This window comes from Falco punctatus (genome assembly GCF_963210335.1).
Source record: "Falco punctatus genome assembly, chromosome: 11".
NCBI classification, from domain to species: Eukaryota; Metazoa; Chordata; class Aves; order Falconiformes; family Falconidae; genus Falco; species Falco punctatus.
Window position 1 is genome coordinate 25,786,002 of NC_137591.1, and position 23,973 is coordinate 25,809,974.

At 41.0% G+C, this 23,973-nt stretch overlaps 1 protein-coding gene across 2 annotated transcripts in view; it reads left to right on the plus strand.

The window, feature by feature from the left end:
- The window catches only part of ATF6 (activating transcription factor 6), an 81,716-nt gene that overhangs the window by 3,949 nt on the left and 53,794 nt on the right, over window positions 1-23,973 (plus strand). For both annotated transcript variants that reach the window (XM_080407016.1, XM_080407017.1), the window contains exons 7-12: window positions 2,297-2,517; window positions 8,285-8,470; window positions 8,874-8,965; window positions 20,818-20,961; window positions 22,769-22,888; window positions 23,812-23,914. In XM_080407016.1, the coding sequence (XP_080263142.1) occupies window positions 2,297-2,517; window positions 8,285-8,470; window positions 8,874-8,965; window positions 20,818-20,961; window positions 22,769-22,888; window positions 23,812-23,914 (866 nt within the window). The remainder of the gene's footprint in view (window positions 1-2,296; window positions 2,518-8,284; window positions 8,471-8,873; window positions 8,966-20,817; window positions 20,962-22,768; window positions 22,889-23,811; window positions 23,915-23,973) is intronic.

The window sequence follows — 23,973 nt, forward strand, 5'->3', positions numbered from 1 at the left end:
GGGCATTATTTACTGGAAGACAGTAAAGCAGAAGAGACTATGCTGAGCACTGGCAGTTGTGGGGATAAAACTGTTGATTTGGAAGGATGTCTGGGGACCCTTAGCTCTGATCTACTTGTGATGGCAAGTGGTGCGTAAGGTGATAATGGTGCTACTCTATGACAACCAAAGGAAGATCCAGCAGGATCAGTTAGGATGGATTGAATGAAACTTGAAAACTTGGGAGGAGTGATAAAAGTGTTTTTTTACCCATGTGACAATCTGCCACAGGATGGTGGAAATATGAGTTTATGGCTTTTTATCTCGCTAAACAACATTAAATAGGGTGTTGTGAAATCTGCACAGAGAGGCATGTCAGAGGTCAGAAAAGTTGCTTATAGCTGCAAGCTGATGTTAACAAGAGCCAAGTGATTTCCAGTCCACTGATAATTCTTCGTTCCTCCTGTTGGCCTATAACAGATATTTGAAGTAGCTTGAGCCTTCACTTCTGAATCCAAAGCATTGTTTTGCTCTTCAGCTAAGGCAGTAGGGACGTTACTTGCATTGCTGAAATAGTCAGATGCAGTTGCTGGTTTTCACCAGCTGATGGCTGCAGCCTCTTGTCGTTGACTCAGACGTGGAGGCATGGAAGGAAAATGAGACAAATACTTAATGGCATGTATCTAGAAATTATTGCAATAGTGAAATACTTGTCTCCATTACTAATTGCTCTTCCATCAGGAGTTAAGCCGTATCTGGAGGCACTGACATTTGTTACAACATGCCTAAGATTGTTAGACCGCTTAAAACACAGGTCAGCACAGTCAGCATGACCTAATTTTTACTCCTTCTGATGTTCCAGCTGATAAAATAACATCTGGAATAAGGAATGTTGGCAATATAGATTTTTTGGATATAAGTATAGTGAAATACTGTGAAGATCAACTTCTCTTTTTCCCTGAAGAAAAGTCAGGAGAGTAATTTTTGTGAGGCACTATAGAGAAAACACTTCTGGGAAAGTGTTTCCATGCCATGTATTTACTTTATCTGATGGTGTGTTTAAAAATTCTGTTGTGCTGCTTCCATAACAAGAACCATAAGGATTTTTTTTAATTCATCAGAATCTCCTGCACATGATGAGTTGGAGCTACCAGTTTGAAATATGCCATTATCCTCAAAGGAGCATGAGGAATGATACTTTTACGGTCCTTTTCATAAAAGCTTAAAGAAGAAAGCATGGTCTTTATGCATTAAAAACAATTGTCAAAATCTCAAACTCACCATTTGAGGTTCTTAAATAGGGTTGTACTAACTTCAAGATTATGTCTGCAAAAAAAGGAGATCTAATCTTACACCTCATACATAAAAGATCTTGGCGCTAGGTAAATTACTTCATTTGTCACTTTCCAGAAGGTTGGGTAGATGCTGTAATACATTGCCGTGCATTTTGGTTGGAATGCTCAGCTGGAACATGCTGTTTCTGAAAGGTGGTGAGGTCATCCTGTTACAAAGGATTGGAGATATGTTCATGTGTTTTCAGACAACTCAAGCACCTGCTTAAGTTAGATGTCGTTGTTGGACTGAAATTTCTTGGAAGTGATTGTTTTTAATTCCATTTCAGACTGTCAAAATTACCTCATTTTTCCTGCTTGCCTTTTTTTAAGCTCTGTTCAGCTTGTGCATAAAATTTCTTACACGAGACATTTTTCAAAAAGAAATTGGTCTTGTCTTGGTATGAATTGAGGCTTTAACTTACGTTTTGAAAGTGTAACTGCCATTGCTCTTTCTTTTTCATCTTCTTTCTCTATGCTGTTTCTGAATTGGTTTGTATAGTATGAGTCAGTTCAGTGGAAAACTTACCACACAGAATACAGCAATAAAGAAGGGACGGACAAAAGGGAGGAGGAGGATGAGGATTGAGGTAGACCGGTTAAGTTCTTTGAGGAAGTTGCCCAAAGCACATCAAGTGTTAGCAATACTGAAATGAGTAATGTTTCTAACAAGTGTTGACTTTTATTGACTTTGAAGAGCTTTTGGGAGTGAGCTTGATTTATTGGATCCCTTTAATATGTGTGGTTTTGGCTTACAGGGTGGATTAAGACCCCTGCAAACTTTTGAGGGCTTTGGGTAGGGTTTTTTTATTCCTATCCTGTGGAATATACTAGTGCTGTAGAATTGAACTTGAGATATATTGTGCAGGGCAGGAGAGGAAGCAAAAGCTTTCTATGTCCTACCTCAGTATTGCCCTACAAACTGGTCATGTACAAATCCATTTCATACTATACACTGAGCACTCCTGTTTGTTCTTGTGTTCTAGGTCAATTGGTGGTGCTCCCCCAGCCCACTGTGGTACAGCTCCAGGCTTCTGGGGTGCTTCCTGCCTCCCAGCCAGTCATTGCCGTCCCTGGAGGGACCACGCCACTTCACAGTCATACAGTGAATGCGTTGCCTGCAACTGCTGCGAATGGCTCAACAAGCGGCAAAATACCAGCAACTAAGCCCTTGCTTCAAAGCACCACACCAGCAATGGGGCTGGATGTAAGTTCTGGCTGTGTGATGATAGCTAATAACTGAAGCTCAGAAAGAGTTTTCAGTTATCTGCGTCTGGGATATGATGGGAGAACCATGTCGCTTTAGAGTCTTCAGGAGGACAGAGCTGCAGTTGGTCTTGTCTAATAGGATTTCTAACAGTAAACGGAGTTTGGCAGCTTGGCAAGGAATGGGGAGGAACAGCTTGATATCTGCTGGCCTGCCTGGAGTTGCAGACCAGGTGTGTAAGCACTGTGGCAGAAGACAGTGCTGATACATTTTTTTTTTTAAATTTCCCCCCCTTTGTTTGTCTTCTCAACTGTAGACTCTCAGTGACTGGAGCTCTCTTACATACATGAAGGTTTGATATGTCTGCTTTTTGATTAGTGCTAAACCATTTTTCTAATCCATGTAATAAAAGCACTGCTTTGGAAGTAGATGAATTGAAGTGTCAGCAGTAGGCCTGATTCTTCCATGCTGTTTATCTTCCCAGGTTTTATTAATGATTTTTAGAAACTTCAGATACAGAGTTTCATATGATCCTGATCTCTTCAGGCTTCCTTTTGATCATATGCTGAATGAGTAGAAAAGGGGTAAGCTCTCGACAGTCACTGCGCAAATAGATATGTTTTTCCACAGTAGTTCACAGTAAGCAGTAAAGAGAAATAACTTTTGAGATGTGCAGGGTTTTTTTCCTCCTTTAGCTTTGACATCTTAACTAGCTAGGAAGGTGGGTGTTAACTTGATTTAGTTCCTAGTAGTCTGGAGCTGCTTTGGTTGCATTCTGTTGTCCGAAAGAAGGCATGGTTGGGAAGAATACAGAAGCTTCTTGTTTGTGGCTTGTAAACTCTCAGGGTGTTGTTCTCTAGTGTGGTGTTCCAAGTGCTGCTGTCATGAGCTGAAGGTCCTGTTGCATCCCTCAGTGTGAGGGAGAAAACACTGGTATTCATTCACATGAAATTTTGCCGTGTAGTCACCTGCTTATTAGCAGTGCAGGGCACTGCTTCGCAAAGGCATGTGTCTTCTGGCTTCTTCGGAGGGATGTTGTTGTACGGTTTCCTAGTGTCTGGGAATTGCCACTCATGCTTGATGTTAAATTTTCCTCACTATTCATGTTTGTGTGTGGGCTGCATTTTTAAATGAAAAATTATTTGCTACAAATAATTCAGCACTCAGACTGCATTTTAAACCCAGTCTTGAATTTTCAAGAAGCTGACAAAGGTCTGTTAGACAGACCAGTTAAGAGCACTGCATTTTTAAATGATAGTCGCCTGCTGTACAAAGCCAAACTGAGGAGACCTGTCAGCAGTCACTAGGTTTGTGACTCCCTGTAATCAGGACTAGCATGGCACCTTGCCATTGTCTGAATATAAGGTTTAATTGACAAAACCGCCTAATTGTCAGCACACTTCATATACGCATCTGTTGACAGTCAGTAGTCAAACATGTAGCTGTGATAACGAATAGCTGTTTGTTTTGAATGATGGTTGTGTGGATATTTTGACCTGAAGCTGTTTTAGGGAGGCAGTTTTTAGACTTGGTATCAGCCTAAATGCTGCGTATCTTACCTGTGCTTATTGAAACATGAAAAAAACAGTTGCAACTGCTCATCAGCACATACTGTGTCATAGCACTTTGAAAAAGAACAAATGTTTCAGAATACAGCTGGTGCCAGTGGGGTTAAAAGATCTTGAGACTGCCTTAGGTGCCATATGTGGTGCACAGAGCTGCACAGATGTAGCTGTCATTTGAGCTCTGTAACAAGTTTTATTGTTTGGTAATCTAAGCAGATGTTGCAGGATAAAAAGAAACACTGCAGGACTTTCTTTTGGGTTTAGGAGGGATAAAGTTAGCTTAACACTCAGCCCTTCCAGTGGATTAGGCTGAGATCGGCTGACAGCAAGCTGTACGCTGTGAGGCCGTACATTGTGCGTGTCCTGATGGCACGTGTTTACACAGCTTGCCAGCCCTGGGGAAGTGCTAGGCTTTCAGTGCCGTCACTCTTCGCTAGGAAACTGGTGAAGAACTTCCCACTAGGAAATTGGACAAAAGAAATGCTGCCTAAGCAAGCCACTCTTCCAGATGAAGGAAGGAGGCTCTTAATCAAGTAAGCAGATTGCCTTTCCTGTTGCTGTGAAGTGATATGAGGACATAAACAGTAGGTGTGTGCAGGAATCCAGTTTAGGTGTGTCCTTATAGGGCCCTTTTCTCATGTTTCCACTCTGTAGCAAGAAAAGATTTAATTCTGCCTTCCAGTTCTGTTGATAAAAAAGTATTGAACATTTAGAAAAAATTAGTTCACACTTATGTATGCAAAATTACTTCAACATTTCTATTAAAGAATCCTGTTTTATGTGCTGTACTTTAGGTAATTTTCATATGAAATAAACTCGTTAGTCAAGTTGTGTTCTGTTGAGTTAGAAACAAGAAAACCCAGGTCTTTCATAAGAACAGAAAAAACATTTGCATAGGTTTTGTGTTCCTGCATTTAAGGTGCATCTTTGAAAACAGCAGCTTTCATAAGTTGAGGCAGGAGTCTAGCCAATGTAAAGTTGAAATGGTTTGTACTTTCAGCTTTCTGTTAACTTTCCCAGTGTGTGTACCAAAACCTGCAGTGCGTGGGAGACATTCTTAGTGCCTTGTGCTAGAAATACAGTTAGCGTTGGAATGGAGGTTAAATTTTGCTCAGAACTGATTTTTCTTTGGAAGACTGAATTGAGGTAGCAGTGTTTATTTGTAAAGTGTATGACTCTTTGCAAAGACTCTGAAGTTAGAGGACAATCGGAATCTAGTTGGTAGTTTGAAGCAATTTTGCAATGAACCTTTCACCTCTCAATATTTACAACATATTTTTTATGTGTGTGGTGGTGTAGTTTTGAAAGCTGGGTAACAGAAGTTGCAGCACTGATTAATGTTTGATTTTAATGCTGATGTTTTCCCGTTACGGTAGGTGTTTCCTGGGAACCAGAAGTTACTATCTTGAGTGGTAAATTAATACAATACAACCTACAAAGAGGGAGACTGCAGCAGAAGTTAGAGTTGTTTGCTACATTGAGTCTTTGTTCAGCACTTGTGTAAAGCAATGTTGGTCAAGCAGTCTGACTTTATATATTAGTTCCTCTCTCTCTTCTGATTACCAAAATGCAAAGGGCATGTTTATCTTGATGCCAAGCCAGCTATGTAATGCTTAGTGCCATACTGCTTCCAGGTTCAAGCATTGTTGCACTGTTTCACACACAGAGCTCTATTTCCTGCATCAGATTTAGGTAGGATCAGGTAGTGTGACTTTATTCCCCAAGGAAAGGCAGACAAGTGCTAGAGGGTTGACCAAGGATCTTAAACTGTTTTAGGGATTTTCAATTAAAACAAAGTAACTCAAGGACACAAACAGTTGGGTTTCATTTAAGCAAGCTTAAGAAATGAGTCAAAGTGAAAGTGGTGTGGCGTAAACTAAAATGCAGTTATTTTGCAGGGTACCTTGAATCGGACTGGAGAGAGCTGCTGTTCCTGACAGCATTTGGAGAACACTGAGTAAAGGAGGACAGTTTAGATAAATGCAGCCTGAAATGTAGCTGGTGGTGTCTGAAACAACGATAGATGTACCTTAGGATGTACTCTTAGTGTACAAACACTGCACTGGTGCTTTAACTCCCATGTTTTCTCCAGGGCAGTAAGTAGATTTGTCAGAGGTTCCAGATGCTTAGTCAAAACCTCTCCAGTAGTGAGTAGTCCTAAGCAGGTCTGCAAACAAGAATGGCTGTAAACAATTTGGTCTTCTCTGTTTGACTTTATGATGAAAAACTTCTTTTTAAAAAGAAGAAGAATGTAACTACTTGTTTGGAGTATCACACAGCTGAAGCCAAAGCTGCTGCATGAACTCATTCCTTATTATTTCATCTCAGTTGAAATGATCCTGGCCCCAGAATGGTGTGTTCTATACACTGTGGTCCTTGGCTAGCCTGAATCATTCTTTTTTTTTTTTTTTCCCCCAAAGTGTTTATATGTCTGCAGAAGTTTTCTTATGTTAAGTATTGTAGTACTTAACAAATTCAAGACAAAGCTTAGTGTTAATGAAAGAATGTTAAAATCTTTTCCATCTCCACTCTCTGCTAGAGAGAGAAACTGGATTAAGTACAAACAGCTTCAGAGATTCTTCTTGGTGGCAGCAGACTAGACATATAATAAATGATCTTTACAGAAAGCAATTAGATCAACATGGAGACAGCCCAAAGTGTTAATGCACTGTAATGTTTTTTCTCAGTCTCTGTCACCAGACTGCGGTATCGTGAAGAAGAATGACTTCTTCAAACAGCCTGTAGCCAAATTTTCTTGCAGACACCAAAGCCCTAGAGCTCCATACTGTCTGTGTGTGGGTATATATAGGGAGAGAGTTTAAGCAGCCGGACCTTGACCAGAGCACACAGAGTTCATTAGTGTTACTATTCTGTGACTTATTTTTTCTGTAGACTGATACTTCTAGAATAGTTCTCATCTTTTTTTTCTTTAGTTTTTATGCTCTAATAGATACAGTTTACACCGGTGCATATGTTGGTAGCTACTGGAGGATATTCAGTTCTGTGTAAGACGCGGCATTTCAGTTCTTTTTCAATGTGTACATCATTAAGACACATCCTGTTCTAGCTTAATAATGTGATGGAAGTCTTCTGTTTTTAATAAAAAGAGTTGCTGTTGCTAATCTGTGAGGGAAAGGAAATCAACACAGTAGTATTTAAACCTAGGATTTCAAGTAGCTTTTTATAGCTCTGCAGTATCGATCATCATTATCCTCGTCAGCAGCAAGATGCTTTCAGTCTAGGTTGTCCCACTCGCTCAGTGCAAACCAAACCACAAAATGAGTAAGTGGTAAAAGATGATAGGCTGTTCCTGTTTGGGGAAAAAAATCACGTCATCAGGACTGCTGGAGGATAGGGAAGGGTTACTTTGAACTGTCCTGGTCTGGTCGTGCAGACTGAATGCCTGCTAGTGGTTGGAGTGAATTATGTGCCCTCCTGGAGTTTATTTGCTGGTTTAGCTTCAGCCAGAAGGAATCCAGTTTGTGTGCTCTATCAGAGACTGTTCTGTGATGTGAACCAAAGCATATTCAGTGGGACACTCAGGAAACGTGCATCAAAGCCACACACCTGATCTGAATTAAAATGCTAGCATGGATGCACCCAGAGAGTGCATTTCAACTGCCATGTAAGTGCTTGATACTCATAGAATGTGCAGTCTGAGGTCAGCATCAGCATTCAAGATGTCAAAAACTATATAGCTTAGCTGCAAAAGGTACAGACACAGGTGTGATCAGTGTGGAAATGGCTTCCATACAGGACAGACTAAAAAACCATAGAACTTTCCAGGTAAGAAAACAGATGACTGATTGATTGTGGCCTATAAAATATGGTGTATGGTAAAGTCAAGGTGAAAGTCTACCTTGCAGACCTGAAGGTAGGTATTATCTGTCTTTGTGATTTGGTTGATCAAATAAAACTGCTGCTCAGGTATATGTTTTGTGTCCCCTACACCTAGGAGGCTGAGAACTCTGGAGAAAACAAGACAGTGTAAGACTTGTTTTTCATTGTTCATGAGCTATAACTCTTGGAGGTGTACCATGATTCCTAGCTGGCTCTGTGCTGACCATTTCAGCTCATTTGAAGCAGAGTGCAGGAAGCTATCTGTGCAAACTTTTGAGAAAATAGAGGAGCAGAAATTATGCATGAAATAGAGACGCTTTTAACTTGTGGATCATTAACAGGCCTCCGTATTGTCAATCTAGATCAATGTCTTGAGACGGCAGGAGCGCATGATCAAAAACCGGGAGTCAGCCTTCCAGTCACGTAAGAAAAAGAAAGAATACATGTTGGGACTAGAGACGAGGCTGAAGGCAGCCTTACTGGAGAATGAGAAGCTCAAGAAAGAAAACAGCATGCTGAAGAGGCAGCTGGATGAAGTAGTATTAGAGGTAAGAGATTGTCCCACCTTCTCAGGTGGGAGGCACTTGAACAGAATCATGGAAATGTTGACTGGAAGACCTTCGGGGGTTTCTAGCCCAGGGCTCCTAGTCTGAGCAGGACTTTCACCAGCTCTAGGTCAGGACAGCTGTCACATCTATTTGACTTTCAGTTCTTTATTTCATGGTACTTCTGAAGATTTCACTGAGAAGATAGACTGGATAGAAGCTAAATATAATGCACAAACAAAATCGTTTTATTTTTAAGTAGTCCTGGCTTGTATTCATACATAATCAGGCAAATACAAATCCAAAGAGCAAGAATAATTTGGTGTGTTCAGCTTCTGACATGACATACCTTTGTATGTCTGTGCCCCTTTTATATTGCACGTCTTCTCTGGTTTTTCCTGTGTAGAACCAGAAGCTCAAAGTATCATCTCCAAAGAGAAGGACCCTGTGTGTGATGGTGATACTGGCTTTCATAATGTTGAATTACGGTCCACTGAGGTAAGCTGCCTAAGAATTCCTCTTTGCATAGCAAGTTTGCTGTCCTGCAATTTTTGTTTGAATCTTTAATACAGGCAGTGTTGTGTTTTAGTCTTGAGCTTGAAACTTGACTTACATCCTTTGCTCTCCTCCTGCATAGGGGAAGACTCATCTGTATAATAGTTCCTCTTTTGGAATCCTTCTGCCCACAAGAGATAGGTTTTGTACTTTTATTTTCTCTTGGCTTGGCACTTTGTTAATCAATACAGCGTACAGCAGTTTGTCTGCTCCATTTATACCTGAAGAGGTTACAGAGCTGTGTTTAGAATCCTTTTAGAAAAAAAGTCGCAGACTTTGAGAGCTCATCTGCTTGTTTATACTTGTGCTAATGTAAGTAGCTGAGTTTAAGCTGCTTCTAGTACCCAGTGCAGGAAATCCCACTGTTTGTTCTAGTGCTTTGCAATCCTGGCCGTTAGGTGTGTCTCGCTGCAGCCTTCCTCATTACAGTGTAAGCCCTGTATTATTTGTCTTCTAGATCTGGTGAAGAGGTGGTTTCCTCTCCTTAATTAGTTGAAGCGGTAATCAGAAACCTCTCTTATTCAAACTGTATCAGTGGGGCATAGGAACCAAGACAGCGGGAAGGAAATGCTGCGTTATTTCCCAGACACTTGATAAAGAAACCCGTGGAAGAGAGGAGACTAAAAAGGGATACTTCTTACACATATCTGTCTATTTAACCTGGCTTTGGAACATAGAGACCTTTTATTTGAATCTGTTCGCTTTTTCAGAAGGGGAGAATATTTCGGTAGATTCCCAGTCAGTGTCTCCATTTGTTCTCAAAACCCCAGTCAAGCTGAAGGAATGGGATGGGATAGATCTGGAGGAAGATGCTGTTTCTGACTCTGATAAGCTTTTACAATGTTGATGTTTGTACATTTTTAATAATATTAGAAAAATTGCTAAAGCTGAAATTACTTTTGAAGTATTTGCACTTATTGTAAATACTGTTTATCTCCGGCAGTGAAATACAGCTGATGAACTCATCCATATCAAAGGTAAAATTAAGGTAGACTATTTCTTAGTGCATTTAGGGTTTGTATTGGTATTTTTGACGATCAGGCAGAAAAATCAGCTTCCAGATACTAAATCAGATACGAAGTGATTGATTTGTACGTTTGTGCTAAGCAATCTGCATTTGCAAATGTTACCACACACTTGAGAGACGCTTGGTGAGAACTAATAGAACCAGTAACCTTTCTGAAGCTGGCAGAAACTTTAGTTGCCTCCACATTACAGTGAGGAGTTGGAATGCATGAAGCTCTAGTTGGTTTTGAGAGGCTTGGAAACATACAGAAGATGAGTGGAAAGTCTTTTAGCACAGTGCTCTAAAGTTCCTGTGTCAGCTTTTCTACCCTCAGGATGTTGAGCTTGATGGCAAGAAACTGCTGTCAAAGTAGGCTGAAAGGTCGGTTTGTGTTCATACCTTTGCAACAATTGGTAACTGTAGAAATGTTACGGGGTTAATGTCGTGACCCATTTGATGTTTATTAAAGTAGATAAAAAGAAATTTCTTGCCGGTGTAGTAGCTTAGCATATCCATGTGATTGCTGTACCTGACTAGGTGGTCTGCATCAGTGCTGGATTTAGGCAGTGAAGAGCAATGTAATTGCAAATTTGCAAGGAATTACTCTTTCAGCTTTTTTTTTTTTTTTTTTTTCCCTAGCAGAGTAAATGCTTGCATTGCAATTAAAATACTAGACTGTATCAAGGTGGTATGAATGTTGATTGTGCAGTACTCTTTGGAAGGCCCAGAATGTGGGATATGCAAACCATGACTTAAGATTTCACTCCTCCCATACGCATTTTCTTCCTTTTATAGAGGTGTCACTGAATAGTAGCTCCACGAACGTAATAGTCATGATTGCTGTTCTGCTTGGTCCTTAACAACAGGAGCTTCCAGTACACGTGATGTTTTTCCATCCCTGCAACTTCTTACAGAAATAAGTAATCTTTTTTTTTTTTTTTTTTTTTTATAATACATGCTAGCTTATAGTTCAGCAGAAGTACTTTTCCCCCTGAGTTAGCTAGCTGTGGAATACCTAATTTCTATGCAGTTGTCAACTACGATTTGAAACTTTGTGACAGTGTTGCCATTTATTTTATGTAGGAAACCATTTCACTTGCAAACCTGTATGGAGGTGTGACAGCATTTGGGCACGGGATATTTTGATTCAAATATATTAGCACTGAATGTTTTATTATTTAAAACCAACAAACCATTGCAAAAGGAGAGTTACATCAAAAAAAAGCAAAATCATGGGAAATTTGCCCCCTAAAATAGGTAGCAGTCTTTAAAATTCCCTTAGCTGGCCTTATTGTAAGATGCTTCTCAGACTCTTAATTGGAAGTGATAGGATTCTTTGAAGGCCAGAGGTAGAACAAAAGGACAGATATATAGGTTTTCTCTTTAGTTGCCCATTTCCACCAAATCAGAGGAAGCAGGGAAGTGATCTGGTTGTTCTGGGACAGGGATGTGAAGCTGAACGACAGGGAGTTCTGCAAAAAAAGTAATAAATCTGAATGGTTGGCTCTGTAGTTAGTTCTGTGTTTGCTTCTGCACTAATGGATGTGTGTTGCACTAACACTGGTTCACACGTAATTTTCTTTATTGGTCTTACATCACATTGACTGCGTAGGTAAGTGGTGGGATGTTTTGTGATGTTTCATGGAGGACTCTGAGGCTCTCCTGTTCTGTTGCTTTAAGATTATGGGAAGCAGTCCAGGATGTGGTAGCCCTTGGCAAACAAGTTTAGCAGATAAAATTATTCTGCTGACACATTTTTTTCATGCTGACAAATATACTAAGTGTATGGGTAATCTGTAACATTTAATTTGGGAATATGGGAGCGGCACTGAACGTCTGGTAGGGAAGCTGGCATATCAACCCAGGAAACCTGTTAAGAAAACATTGGAGGGAGAGTCTAGTCCAGTCTGCTTAATTGCCATCAAGCTTTTCAGAACATCCTTCAGTCTTGGACATGGCACCATGTTATCTCTGAGAGAAGAACGCAAGTTGAATTAAATATAAATCTAATGTAAATGTGAATTGAATAGTTTCTGGTCCTGCAAGTGGCTTGTATAAACGGTAACTCTGCATTACATGGTACTGTGTTACTAAACTCTTTTGGGTTTGTTGCTATTTTGTATAGAAAACTGCTTTCAATTATTAAAAGCAGAAGTAATTCAGCAGGGATTATATTAGTGTAAGTTTCTATTTTATCTATTTGTCTTATACCAGAAGAAAGGCGCCCAGATATTTCCCGTCTGTGTGTCAATGAACTATTCTCTAATCTTTGTGAATTATTTGGATTTGGTTTTAACATCTATAAAAACTTCCTTTTATTATTATTTAAGAATGATTGGTGAGGTGTATGAAGGGAGAAGGGTACATTTTGATTCTGTTGCTTGCAGAGGTCACCCCTTTGCCCCAGTCTCACGTACCATGAGGTGTAAGACAGGAATTGGCAGCCCTGCAGTATTTGCACAAAAGGCAGTGAGCACACAAACCTTGGCATGCAGCAGGGTTGGGAGCTGGAACCATGACATCTGGAGACAGGTATCTGTGGGAGGCAGCATGTCCTGCTTTCACACTTGCCTTCTGCTAGATAGCCAGTGCTGGTCAGCAGGGCTGCGTTCTCAGCTGACACAGCACCCCTGAAAGACTGCTGACTTCTGGCATTAAGAAACATCTAGTTAGCTGTGCTGGGTTTTTTTTATTTTTTTTTTTCCAAATTACTTACAACATGAAATCTGAAAATTTTCAAACTATTACGATCCCTAGGTGCCCTCCCCCCCCCTCCCCTCCCCCTTGTTTAATTTTCAAATTTGTGTTAGGCTGGGCCTGGGTAGTAACCAGACCTGAAAATGTGTTAAATAAGCACAAATAATGCTGAAACAAATGGAAACCAAGCACATGTTCTAGTCTAAATAATCCATGCATTTATTTTTTGAATATTTTTCTTTTGTTTCTCTTCCTGGTGCCCGGTTGAATATAGATTGGTTTTATTATTTTTTTGCATTTATTTTTTTGAGTATTTTTCTTTTGTTTCTCTTCCCTGTGCCCATTTGAATATAAATTGGTTTGTGTGTGTGTTTTTGTTTTTTTTTTATACAAGTCCTACATGTGATGGTAAGATATTTTCCAGAACCTAACCCAATAAATGTGTAAGAAGTAAGAATGGAGAACCATCATGGAAGATGCAAAAGGTGAATTTTTGTATCTCTGCTTTTTGAGCCAGCAGCAGCAAAGCATGCAAGCTGGGTACTTGCTAGTGGCCCTAGCATTATTTTCTTGGCTATGAAAAATGTTCAGCTAGTTATTTTTTCCCCCTAATCAGTCTGCTCAAGCTTACTTTGGTGGTCATCGTCTAGAGCATTTATAAAGGTGTCAGCCAGCCAGAATGTGTCCTAACTACCATTTCAGAGATTTAATGATGGAAAACAAAGAAAAATGTGAAGTTAGGGAGGGGAAAGGCAGATCTGCAAAGAGATTGGAACAGGGGGTTTGAGAAAGTGGTGTGATTTTTTTTATTAATTTTATTTTTTATTACAAGTTGGCCACCTCTGTATGGCTGGAACCCCTTTCAAACTGGAAAACAGACTTGATGATGTAACCAAAAATTCTTAAGCCGTATTTGTGGTGGAGGATGACTGAGGTGGTGATTGATGGAACTAAGTAAAGCTGCTGCTTCAAAATCTCTTGTGTCCTGTTGACCTACAGCAGCTGCACTAGAATTGCTGGCCTTCTGTAGAAACTTCATTGCGGTTCCTCTCTAGAGTGTCCTGATGGCTTTTCCCCTACTTTCCAGGACTATCCTGGAAACTGAATAATCTATTAAAAATTTAGATCCATTGAACAATCTGCAAATAAAGACACACCAGCCTTGGTAGCTGAGAAACGTGATTTGGCTGCTGTTGTCATAGACTGCAACAAATGAAGAAGCACTGATTTCTGTCTCCTGATAGACTTACAGGTGTGTCTGATTTCTTAGGTCCTAACACAAACAGTGGGGCAAAAAAAAAAACCCAGAAGTGGTTAAGATTAATCCTCTTTTACTAAAAATGAGGAAATAGCTCAGCTGCATGCTATCGCAATTGCTGCTTGTAAGGATGAAGTAAGTAAACACAAGTCTTTCACCAGCACCCAGATTAGCATCCCACCTAGTGTGCAGGCTGCTAGTCAGTACTAATGTTGCCTGCTGAGCTTTTGGAGCACATGTGGTTTGGGCTGCTGAAAGCACCATCCGTGGAGCACAGCTGTTTTGGTGTCAGTATGGTTTAGAGCCCTTATTCAGGCTGGGTAGTCTTGAGTTGGTATGTGAGAGAGCAGGTTAATTTGGAGGCTTGGTGCATTCAGCAGTGATTTTGTGCAAGTTTGCTGTCGTTTGAGCCTTAATGCCGGACTCTGTGATTAAAGAAGCAGACTTGTCTTACGGCAAGCAGGAGCCTAGGGATTACCTTGGTTGGTGGGGTGTTGGAAAGTTAGAGAAATAATTTTGTAGTTCCCTTGAAGTGGACAAAGAAGCTAATCTTGTCACCATAACATCACATGCAGCAAGTGTTGTGCTGCGGCAGAGATGTTTGAGCTGGAAGTTGTGTGCTCAGGTTTGTCGGTGCAGATCCCACCCACAGCAGCCAGTCCTGGACTGAGGTCTCAGTATGGTCTGGATCCCATCACTGTGCTGGCCTGGCAGGTGAGCTCGATCACAAGATCAAGCAGCATCATGGCACGTTTGAAAACACTCAAAATGTCCTGATGAATAATGTGGCCTAAAATGAAGGGTAATGACTAGCAACTGAAATGCATTTTTTTTTTCCTGTTGCCTTAAAATTTCTTCCTGATTGTGTGTGTGCTTCTTCCTCCCTCCATTCCAGTGCAAAGTTGGGCAGGTTACTTGAAAACACCCATGGCTTGCAGTGCAGTGGAGGAGGAACTCCCCAGCCAGGCTCCTTGCTTGCCTGTTGCCACCTTCCAGCTCAGCCTGGTTTGGGAGCGGCGCTGAATTGTGACCATTAAGCATTGTACCTGTGGCCTGCGATTTCCTTCAAGCTGCAGGTTGGATGGTGTTGTCTAAACACTGACTGATTAAAGCATCTCTAAAAGATGTTCTGAGAACAGAGAACCACTAATTGTGGGCTGTACAACAGGGTGAGTTTCTTAATCTCAGTTTATCCAATCCTGGGCTTTTTTGCACTTGGTGAAGGATAGAAAAGGATTATTTCTCTGCTTTTTGCAAGCCTCAGTAGCCTTCCATATATCTTCTGGAGGTTGATAGTCATAAATGTAATGTGTACCTGAAGTATGCTAGGAAACATACCTCCAAATTTTGACAGTCAAAGGGCTATTCATTTCTTACTAGTAGAGAAGAACTGGTGAAATGCGAAAACTATTAGATGAGTGCAAGCGACATGCAATAGTGCCACGTTAGCCAGCTCCTTCTGGCTGCTGAGGAAATACAGAGCCCTCTGAGTGTTTTAGCAAAACCAGCAGAAGCTCTGGAAGATGTTTGTGTTATTAACACTTTTAATGCAGGAAACTTACTTTGGTGTTTGTGACACTGAAAGAATATGTTTCAGTGCTGAGTTGAGTGTACATTTGTGTTGGAGGCGGCCCAAAGCCAGAAAACTGCTTCCATAGCACACCTTTGGTCTTGTGGTGTAGTTTCTCCTTGAAAAGAGAGAGAAATTGAGAGGAAAAGGGCAGGCTGAGTGATTTGGACTTGGGTTCAGGTTCCAGACCTTCAGAACCTCTCTTGATGGATTGGTGCTTGAATAAAATGTAATACCCTTGATTTTCTTACAAACTACAACTTCAGGAGCAGGAAGTGATTCCTTTCTCTTTCCTTTACTGATCACAGCCACACGTTCATCCTGGCAGAGTTCTGCCGTGGCCTGGCTGTGCTCGCTTGCCTTGGCCTGCCGCCACTGATACGGTTGCAGAGCCTGCGCAGAATGCCAGGTGCACTCACTGATAACTTACCCTTTCCTCCGTGTGTTCATCTGCAGGGTTGGGAGTGAAGCGCAGAAAGTTTTTGCCCTGAATGAGTTGAGACTGCTTGCATCAGGGCTGCCCAAGCTTTGGCAATAAAAGCCAGCCCACTTCCAGATAACTGTATATCATTTGGAAGGCAAGAATAAATGCTCTGGGTGTCGATACTTGCTTGCTTCCTTTCTTTTCCAAGAGCTTTATTAAAAGTAAATTGTCTTCTAAAGAAAGCAGAACGCAAGAAAAACATGGAGGTTTTGAAAAGAACAAAACACAAAAACCTTCCAGTCTGGATTGCTTTCCTCGTGGTCCCCAGCAGAGGAAAGAAGCTGGGGTGCTCTTGCCAGCCCAGCGCTCGCAGAGGGTAACTCTGGAGCAGCCTGGCAGGAGAAGGTAGCGCCTTGCTGTCAGCAGATGGTGCCCTCATCGGGAATAAGAAAGGAGAAATACTTTCCAGACAGCATTTGGCACTGCAGCAGCCTTGTCTGGAATCAGTTAGGAAGAGGACAAGGTCCTTGGTTGGTGTCTCCTTGCAATGTCAACTTTAGCCCATTGGAAGCATCCCAGCTCATACTCAGAGGTGGTTCTGTCCCCAGAAAACTCTTTGTTATGATATCACTATTGGCTTTCATCTACAAATTACTGTGCAACTTAAATGTCAGTATTCCGAACTTGAAGCACACAGGGTTTGTTCAGCCAGAAGTTCAATTGAAATTTAGTTCGGGCTCCTGGCAAGACTTGCTTTCACATTTATCAAACTGACGTTCAAACCAAAGAAGTAAAAATACAGCTAAAATATCAGGTGCCATTGAATGCCTGGAGAAATCATGACAGGAGTGTTGCTTTTCTCTCCCTCCTATAATCAGATTTATCTACACTTCTGAACAAACATCTTCATGAAGTATTTAGTGATTCTTTCTTTTTTCCTCTTGGATCTGGTTTTGCATCTTAAACAAGCTGATAGCTCAGCCAGCTTGGACAGGGTGTTTGTGGCTGTTTGGAAAGCCTGTACTGCTCACGATATCTGGGATGTCCAAATGCAGGCTGCAAAGCCATGGTAGGCACCCCAGGTATGTAAAGTGTGGCCAAACAGAAGAGGTTCCAGTTTCTAACTGCTCATCTTGTCCAGTAAAGCCATTTCTCAGCTTCAGTCTTTCTTGACTTGTAATGTAGAGCAGTAACTCCATTCCTGCACATGGTAGGACTTGCTCAGGGCAGATAAATGCTCTTTCTTTTCCAAATTCTCATCTTGTAGCCCAACAGAATGAAAAAAAAAAATTTCCATGTATTTACCACCTGTCATATTAAAAATTTTTTTTGAAGTGACTATTGATATCTTAGCTGAAAATACTGTTTTTCAGAAGCCTTTTTTCCCCTGAATGGGATCACCTACCTTTCTTTTTCACTGTTTCTAATGTCTTCTCCCTGATGCTTCTGATGCTCGATATTGACTCAGTCTTTAGTGTCATGCTACGGGGGAGCTGTTCTGTAGACCCTTGCTGTTCTGGCTTGTATTGTTGCTGTTCTGCGTAGCACTTGTAAAGCTCAGTATGCCTCAGGTGGGCAGGTGTTTCCAAATGTAGCTCTGCGGGAGAGGTCTGTCCTTCATCCCAGCTGCTCTCGCTGGTCCTAAATAATGCTTTTCCCCCCATGTTAATTTGAGGTGTCCAAGGAGGAATATTTCTGATACCCTGATATCATGCCCTCATGTACCCACTTGGCAAGGAAAGGTCTTTGAGAATGAGGGATCAGAGGGTATGGGCAGTTACCTGCATGTCCTCACCTCTCTGTCACCCGAAGATGGAGCCTTGTTTACAGACAAACTCTACAAGTGACCTCTCGTGGGAAGAAGGAAGGAGAAGAAATGGTACAACAGAAGGACATCTTCTATTCAGATGGGCAAAAAACTGACAAAACTCCCCGAGTAATTACAAGGTAGAAGCAGGACAGTATTTCAAGTTGCAAGGGTTTTTCTTATCCAAAATGGAAGTTCTTTTGGTTTTGGGTCACTGCCGCAAACCAAAGGAGCAAAGAAGGGGAATTATGGGGGTTTTTTAGACATATTGACGACTTCCAGAAGGAAGCTTTTGCTCATCTTCAAGGTCCTAAAAAAATGAATGGGAAAGGGGAAGCAAATGTAGCCCATGTAGCTTAGGGCAGAAATTTCTGCTAGCCCTGCTTCCAAGGAAGCATTTTGTGGAAAAAAACTATCCCAATAAGGGAAATGACATTGGAATAAATACTGTAAACAATACCATATTTTGTCCTTATTTGGTGCCCATGTTCTCAGAAGTGAGCGCCATGGTTTGGCCTGTAAGGATGTCAAAACATGCTCTGTTTGCCACCTCTATTGTCTTTTATGGCTGAAGATATCTTCGTTCAGGTTGAAACATCCCATACTTAGCTGGTGCCAAAAGTGAAATTTTAATTTTGATGGAAAGATTAGGATGTTGTAAGCATAAGAGGAGGGAAAATAAATGTCTCCTCTCTATTAAAGCTGATACAATCAAATGAGCAGCTGTGTGTGGTTTTTGAGTGGCTGCACAGCTAAAATGACTAAATTACAAAAACTAAGGATTAGTTGTGATTGAAGAGTGGTACTTATCTTTATCCTTGGTGTACTTGGTTTGGATTTCACTACTTTTGTTCAGAGCTCAGGGTGAACTGGAGTAGCAATATGTTACATGTGGCACTTCACCTCAAACTAGTCACCATGCTAATTGGAACCTGAAATAACAAGAACTGCTTTTGCAGAACGAGGCAAATAGGAAGGAAGAATCATCATGGAAAAATGCAGATTTGTTACACTTCTGCTGATTAGGTCTTCGTTAGTTTCTGTGGTTCAACATGTCATTTTGAACAGGAAAGGAGAGAAGTAGGGTAGGATAAAGCGCCAGACCCAGGAGGGCTATGGACACACTGGATGGCTGATATACGTCAGGCTGTGGAGAAATGGTTTGCAGGAGAGCTACAACTTTCAGATCTTCTGATGGATTTTCTTGGTTTAATGAATAAACTTCCATATACTTTTAGCTGTCTAGAGTCATGGCTCTAAGTTAGGTAAGAGTAGTGACATTTCACAGATGAGTGACTTCCAGCACTTTAAGCATCAGCCTTAGTTTTGAGCTCTGGTTCTGGGCTTGAGATGCTGCCAGCTGTGCTGATGCTTTCATTGGAAGAGAAAAAACATGATCTCATAAAATACAGTAGATAGTGGGGATTGTTTCAGTAAAATTAGGTAGCCTGCTGTTGCCTGATCTATGAGGTTGTGGATAAACCATCCAACTTTCCATGCTGTGCAGTAGAAGCAATGAGACGTTTGGATGCTAGTGTACGTATACGCTAAGGAAATTGTATTTTTTCTGCCCAATGTCACTAATGAAAACAAAGCCTTTCTTGTAGCGTTTCTGCTGCCCTGATTCTGTGCTGCTGCCTGGAAACCTGAAGGAGAGGAGGCAGTCAAAGCGACGTCAGCTGGATCTGGTATTGCCCTGGCTCCAGCGGTTCTGCAGAACGTGACACAATTACTCACAGGGAGACCTGGGTTACTGCTAACAGGAGCACAGATGTATTGGCAAAAGAGAGAGGATTGCTAGGCAACTATGTCTGTGTGCCTTCTGCTTAGTTGTGGAGTATTTAATCTGCCCTCCTTGCTAGGCCTTGCCTTTCTCTGTTATTACCATTTGTATTCCTTGCCCGTTGCAAAATAATGCCATATAACAAATAGGAAAATGAGATCTTCCCCTGCAGAGCTTATGCTCTGCTGCACGGGAGAGGTGGGTGGTGAATTAAAATGTACTCTGTAGGCGGTGATCAACATGCGTGGCAAAGATCTCACTGGCATGCTGGGGTCTTCTTGTATTTGTGTATTTCCACTGTGTTGCTGCTGGTGATGCTCTGCTGTTGTCAGCTAAGAAGTTAGAACCTGGTTTTGTAAAAACACATCTTTCAGGAAGCAACCATGTTGACAAAAGGGTAAAGCTTGGTCTCTGAAGAGCATATATTGAAGTATTGCTTTTGTGTTTTCAAGATTTCTCACTTGTAAATCGCCCTTCTGAGCTAGGATGCAGTCAGTCTCATAGCAGTTGTCTGGTTGTTGTTCTAGCTTGCGTGTGAAGTGCTCCTGCCTGGCTCTGCGTGGAGAGCAGCGCAGAGGTTCCTATGCCGCGTGGCTGGGTGGCCGTGCAGCCCCCAGGGGGAGATCCTTTGATAACTGCCAGCCCAGACCAGGGCGACAGGGTATCTGGGACCATGGCCTGCTGCTGCTATGTAAATGGGGGTTGTCAGCCCTGCCAGTGTTTCTAAATCCAAGTAGAATTTAACATGTGTACGTTTGTATATGGTTTTGTTAGATGTCTGGCATAATACTCCAGGCTTGCAGCTGCATGGAATTTGGTAGCTGTATTTTTCTTACATATTGTATTGATATAAACTATGTCAATTGTGCTTTGAAGCTGATGAAAGTTAAAGTTCAGGGGTACTTTGATATGAATATAGGTAATCTTCTTACGCCTGCAGATCTAGGTTACAAAAGACTGATCTCAGTTTCATCAGATGAAGCTTATAGGGGAACATGAAAACCAAAGCATCAAAATCCTTCGAAGAATTAAAACTGAAGAAGAGAATGGAATTGCTTTTCTGTCTACTAATGCTTTACACAACAGTAATATGACACAAGACATCACATTTTTACATCGGCTATGACATGAACCTTATCCATGTAACACAGCAGCAGCCAGAAACTTACTCACCTGAGTATTTAACCTTAAGTGTGTTGCAGAGCCTTTATGTATGTGTTATGTTTTGCTATGGTTATTATGTTTTCCAGTGTGTTTGAAAAGGATCCCAATGGAGTTGATTCCACTGGAAGTTCCAGCCACCGGACCAGAAATCTTCTGGAGTTCTCAGCTAGACAGGAATCCAGCACAGCTCAGAAAATACCTGGGGGCATCATTCCCGAGAACAGCAACAGGTGAAAGGAAAACGGTTAACATACTTCAGGTGGCAGAGGGCAGTGGTGCTTTTAGACCTCACTGTTTGCTAACCTTTTTGGCCAGTGTTATTGCTGTTCTTGTAGAACAATTGAATTTACAAACACAGTGTTTTGAAAGCTGATCTGTTTTATTTTTCTATTATTTAACAAAGTTTACAATGTTGATTTTTAAATGAGTATGATGTTTTGTCTCCAAGAGCAGCCAATATGCACAGCTTCAGAAGTCTACACATGTCTATGTTGTATGGTTAGGGACAGTGTGGTGGAAGAGAGCATATAAACACATATATGTCATGGAGATTTTCATGATCTTCTTCAATTTTTCATCTGTCTGCTTTTCCCCCGATATTTATTTTCGCTTGCATAGTTACAGTATTTGTCATGTTATCTACATGTTACTTTTCAAGCTGGAGTATTTATTTTTGTAGTTGCTCAAGAGAAGACTTGGGAAGTTTACAATTAAGAACATACTCTGAACTTAGCACTTCGTTCTTTTTTAGAAATCTCGGACTCCGTCCTTATGCTTATTATTTAATTATGTAGTTGCTTTCAAGCTTCCTAGATCTCTAGCGCTTTCAGTGCATAAGCGAACATATAATTGTCTCCAGATTGAAGTCTGGCTAATCCAGCTCATGTTTTCCCCTTACAGGATTTATCCTCTCAGATTGTCCCTTTCCAGTAGAGTGTTTTGGCTGATTGAACAAAGCCAGGCACAGATGTGCAGAAAAGCCCTAATGTATTTTGCCATGCAGAAAGAAGGCAATAAATCAAGATGGTGTTAAGGCTGTAGCCATGGTGAGGGCTTTGTGTCCTATGTGGCACATTTCAGACCATGACTTAAGTGACGTAGTAGTAGAGTGGCTCTCTTGGGAGGATATGCTAGTGCCTGTACCTCCTCCTTTTCTTACACTCTTTCACCCTGGTTTTTGGCAAGCTGTGAGCTCTTTGCTGCATATTCTCCTTTATCAGTTCTAGATGCAGTAAACAGGAGAAGCAGGCATGAAGATGGAAAGGAAGCTGGGAAAGGGAGGGGAATGTGAATAAGGCTTTCATCAGCTCTTACACCTGGTTCTTCAGCAAGAAAATGAGGTTTAGGAGCTACAGGTCTCTGTCAAAGCCAAGAGGAAGGTTGTTATATTGGTACCCTATCAAGAGAGGAACTTGTAATAGGTATTTGGTGATAAGCAGTTAACTCTTCACGAGGTACAGATAACCAGGAGAAAGGAATATTAGTCTTTGCTTTGTGGCTGAGAGTGCTGTGGACTTTTGTATCGAAATACACGCTCTTTTTCACTTTTTATCAAAGCCAAGCTAGCTTCTGGAGATTGTTGGATACAGTTTGTGGCTGCTCCGTTGTCATGTAGCTCACGATCTTTACATCTGCATGATTTTAGTAAATAATAAATTTGGTATTTCTGTAGAAAATCTTGAACAGCTCTGGAATGAAAGAAAAAGCTGCTTCTGCCGAGATCTCATAGTTCACATATTATAAGGAATATTTTATAAGCTATGTTTTTTTCAATATCTGGCCTGTTTGGGAAGAGATCCAACATATGCTAATGCTCATCTGTCTTCCCTGTGTTGAGTGCTATCAGACCCCTTTGGGGAATTGACTGAGACCATTGGATGTTTGATACAAGTTGTTATTCACCAGCTTCAGAGGTTCCATGGGAGCAGCTGTAACTTTATGGGTTTGTCGATGGTAGTGCTTATTCTCTGGTTTTGGTCAAAGATTCATGAAAAACTATTTTAGGGGATTTCTTGATGTCTTTTTCTTTTTTCACAGGTATGATCATTCTGTATCTGATAACAAAGCCCTGATGATAGTCTCAGAAGAACCACTGTTATATATTTCACCCCCTCCACCCCCCTGTCAGCCTTTGATCAACCGGACAGAGTCGCTGAGGTGAGCAAACAACCTTTATTGAGCATTTAAGCTTTTATTAGGAGTCAGATACAAATTGTGTGTTGAGTGTGTGCTGCTGGACAGACAACTGTGAATGATGTTATTGCCCATTCATAGTGTTCATCCAGTATGTGACCAGTACCTCTATAAGTGTCTGCGCCATCCGGTCTCTACTGCCATAGAGACAGAAAATCAACTTGGATCTTTGTAACCTTTTATGTTTTTAGTAATGATTTTCACTGTTTTCACACTGGTCATCTGCAATAACCTAGTAACAATTTTCTGATTGCCTGGAGGTTGTTCATGACTTGAAAGAGAAATCACTCCATATGTAGAGATGTTCATGTTCATAATATGGAAATCTAGTCCAGCTAAAAGCCTGTTCCATCTGAAATACATTAAAGATGGTCTCCTACTTTTCAGCTTCCAATACAAGCAGAGTGCACCTGACATTGCAGATGTGCTTTATTCACTGCTAGAGAACACCTAGCTCCACTTTTTCCAAAGATACAAGTGTGTCACTAACCTTATCTCCATTCTGCTTTGTCCATTCTTTTTCTCAAATTTATTTGCTGTATTTTAGCTTTCTTAACCAATTGAATAGAATCAACTTTTGATTTTAAATTTCAGTCGTCCTTCCAGTAATTTCAGAATTACTGTTCATTGGGGAAAAAAAAAGTACTCTATCTGCTTTATGTTGAATATCCATGACCCCAGTACTTTACAGATACTTCCTTATGAATTCCATCATAAATTTAATCTTGTAGTTATATTTTCTTTTTCTAGCATTAAAAATAAATTATCATAAGGTAAACAAGTAGTAATTTACAGCGTCTTTATAGCGACTAGTTGAACTGTTCTCTGAAATAAAAACTTCTGCCACTGTTCTTTGAAACATCTGTCAATGCTGTGGGTTTTTCTAGGCTGAATCATGAACTTCGAGGATGGGTTCATAGACATGAAGTGGAACGAACAAGATCTAGAAGGCTGTCAAATAACCAACAGCAGAAGGCACGGGTTATGCAGGTAGGCAGGTTTATACTCGTGAGTCAATAACATGACAAGATAATTTCAGGCAACTTAAC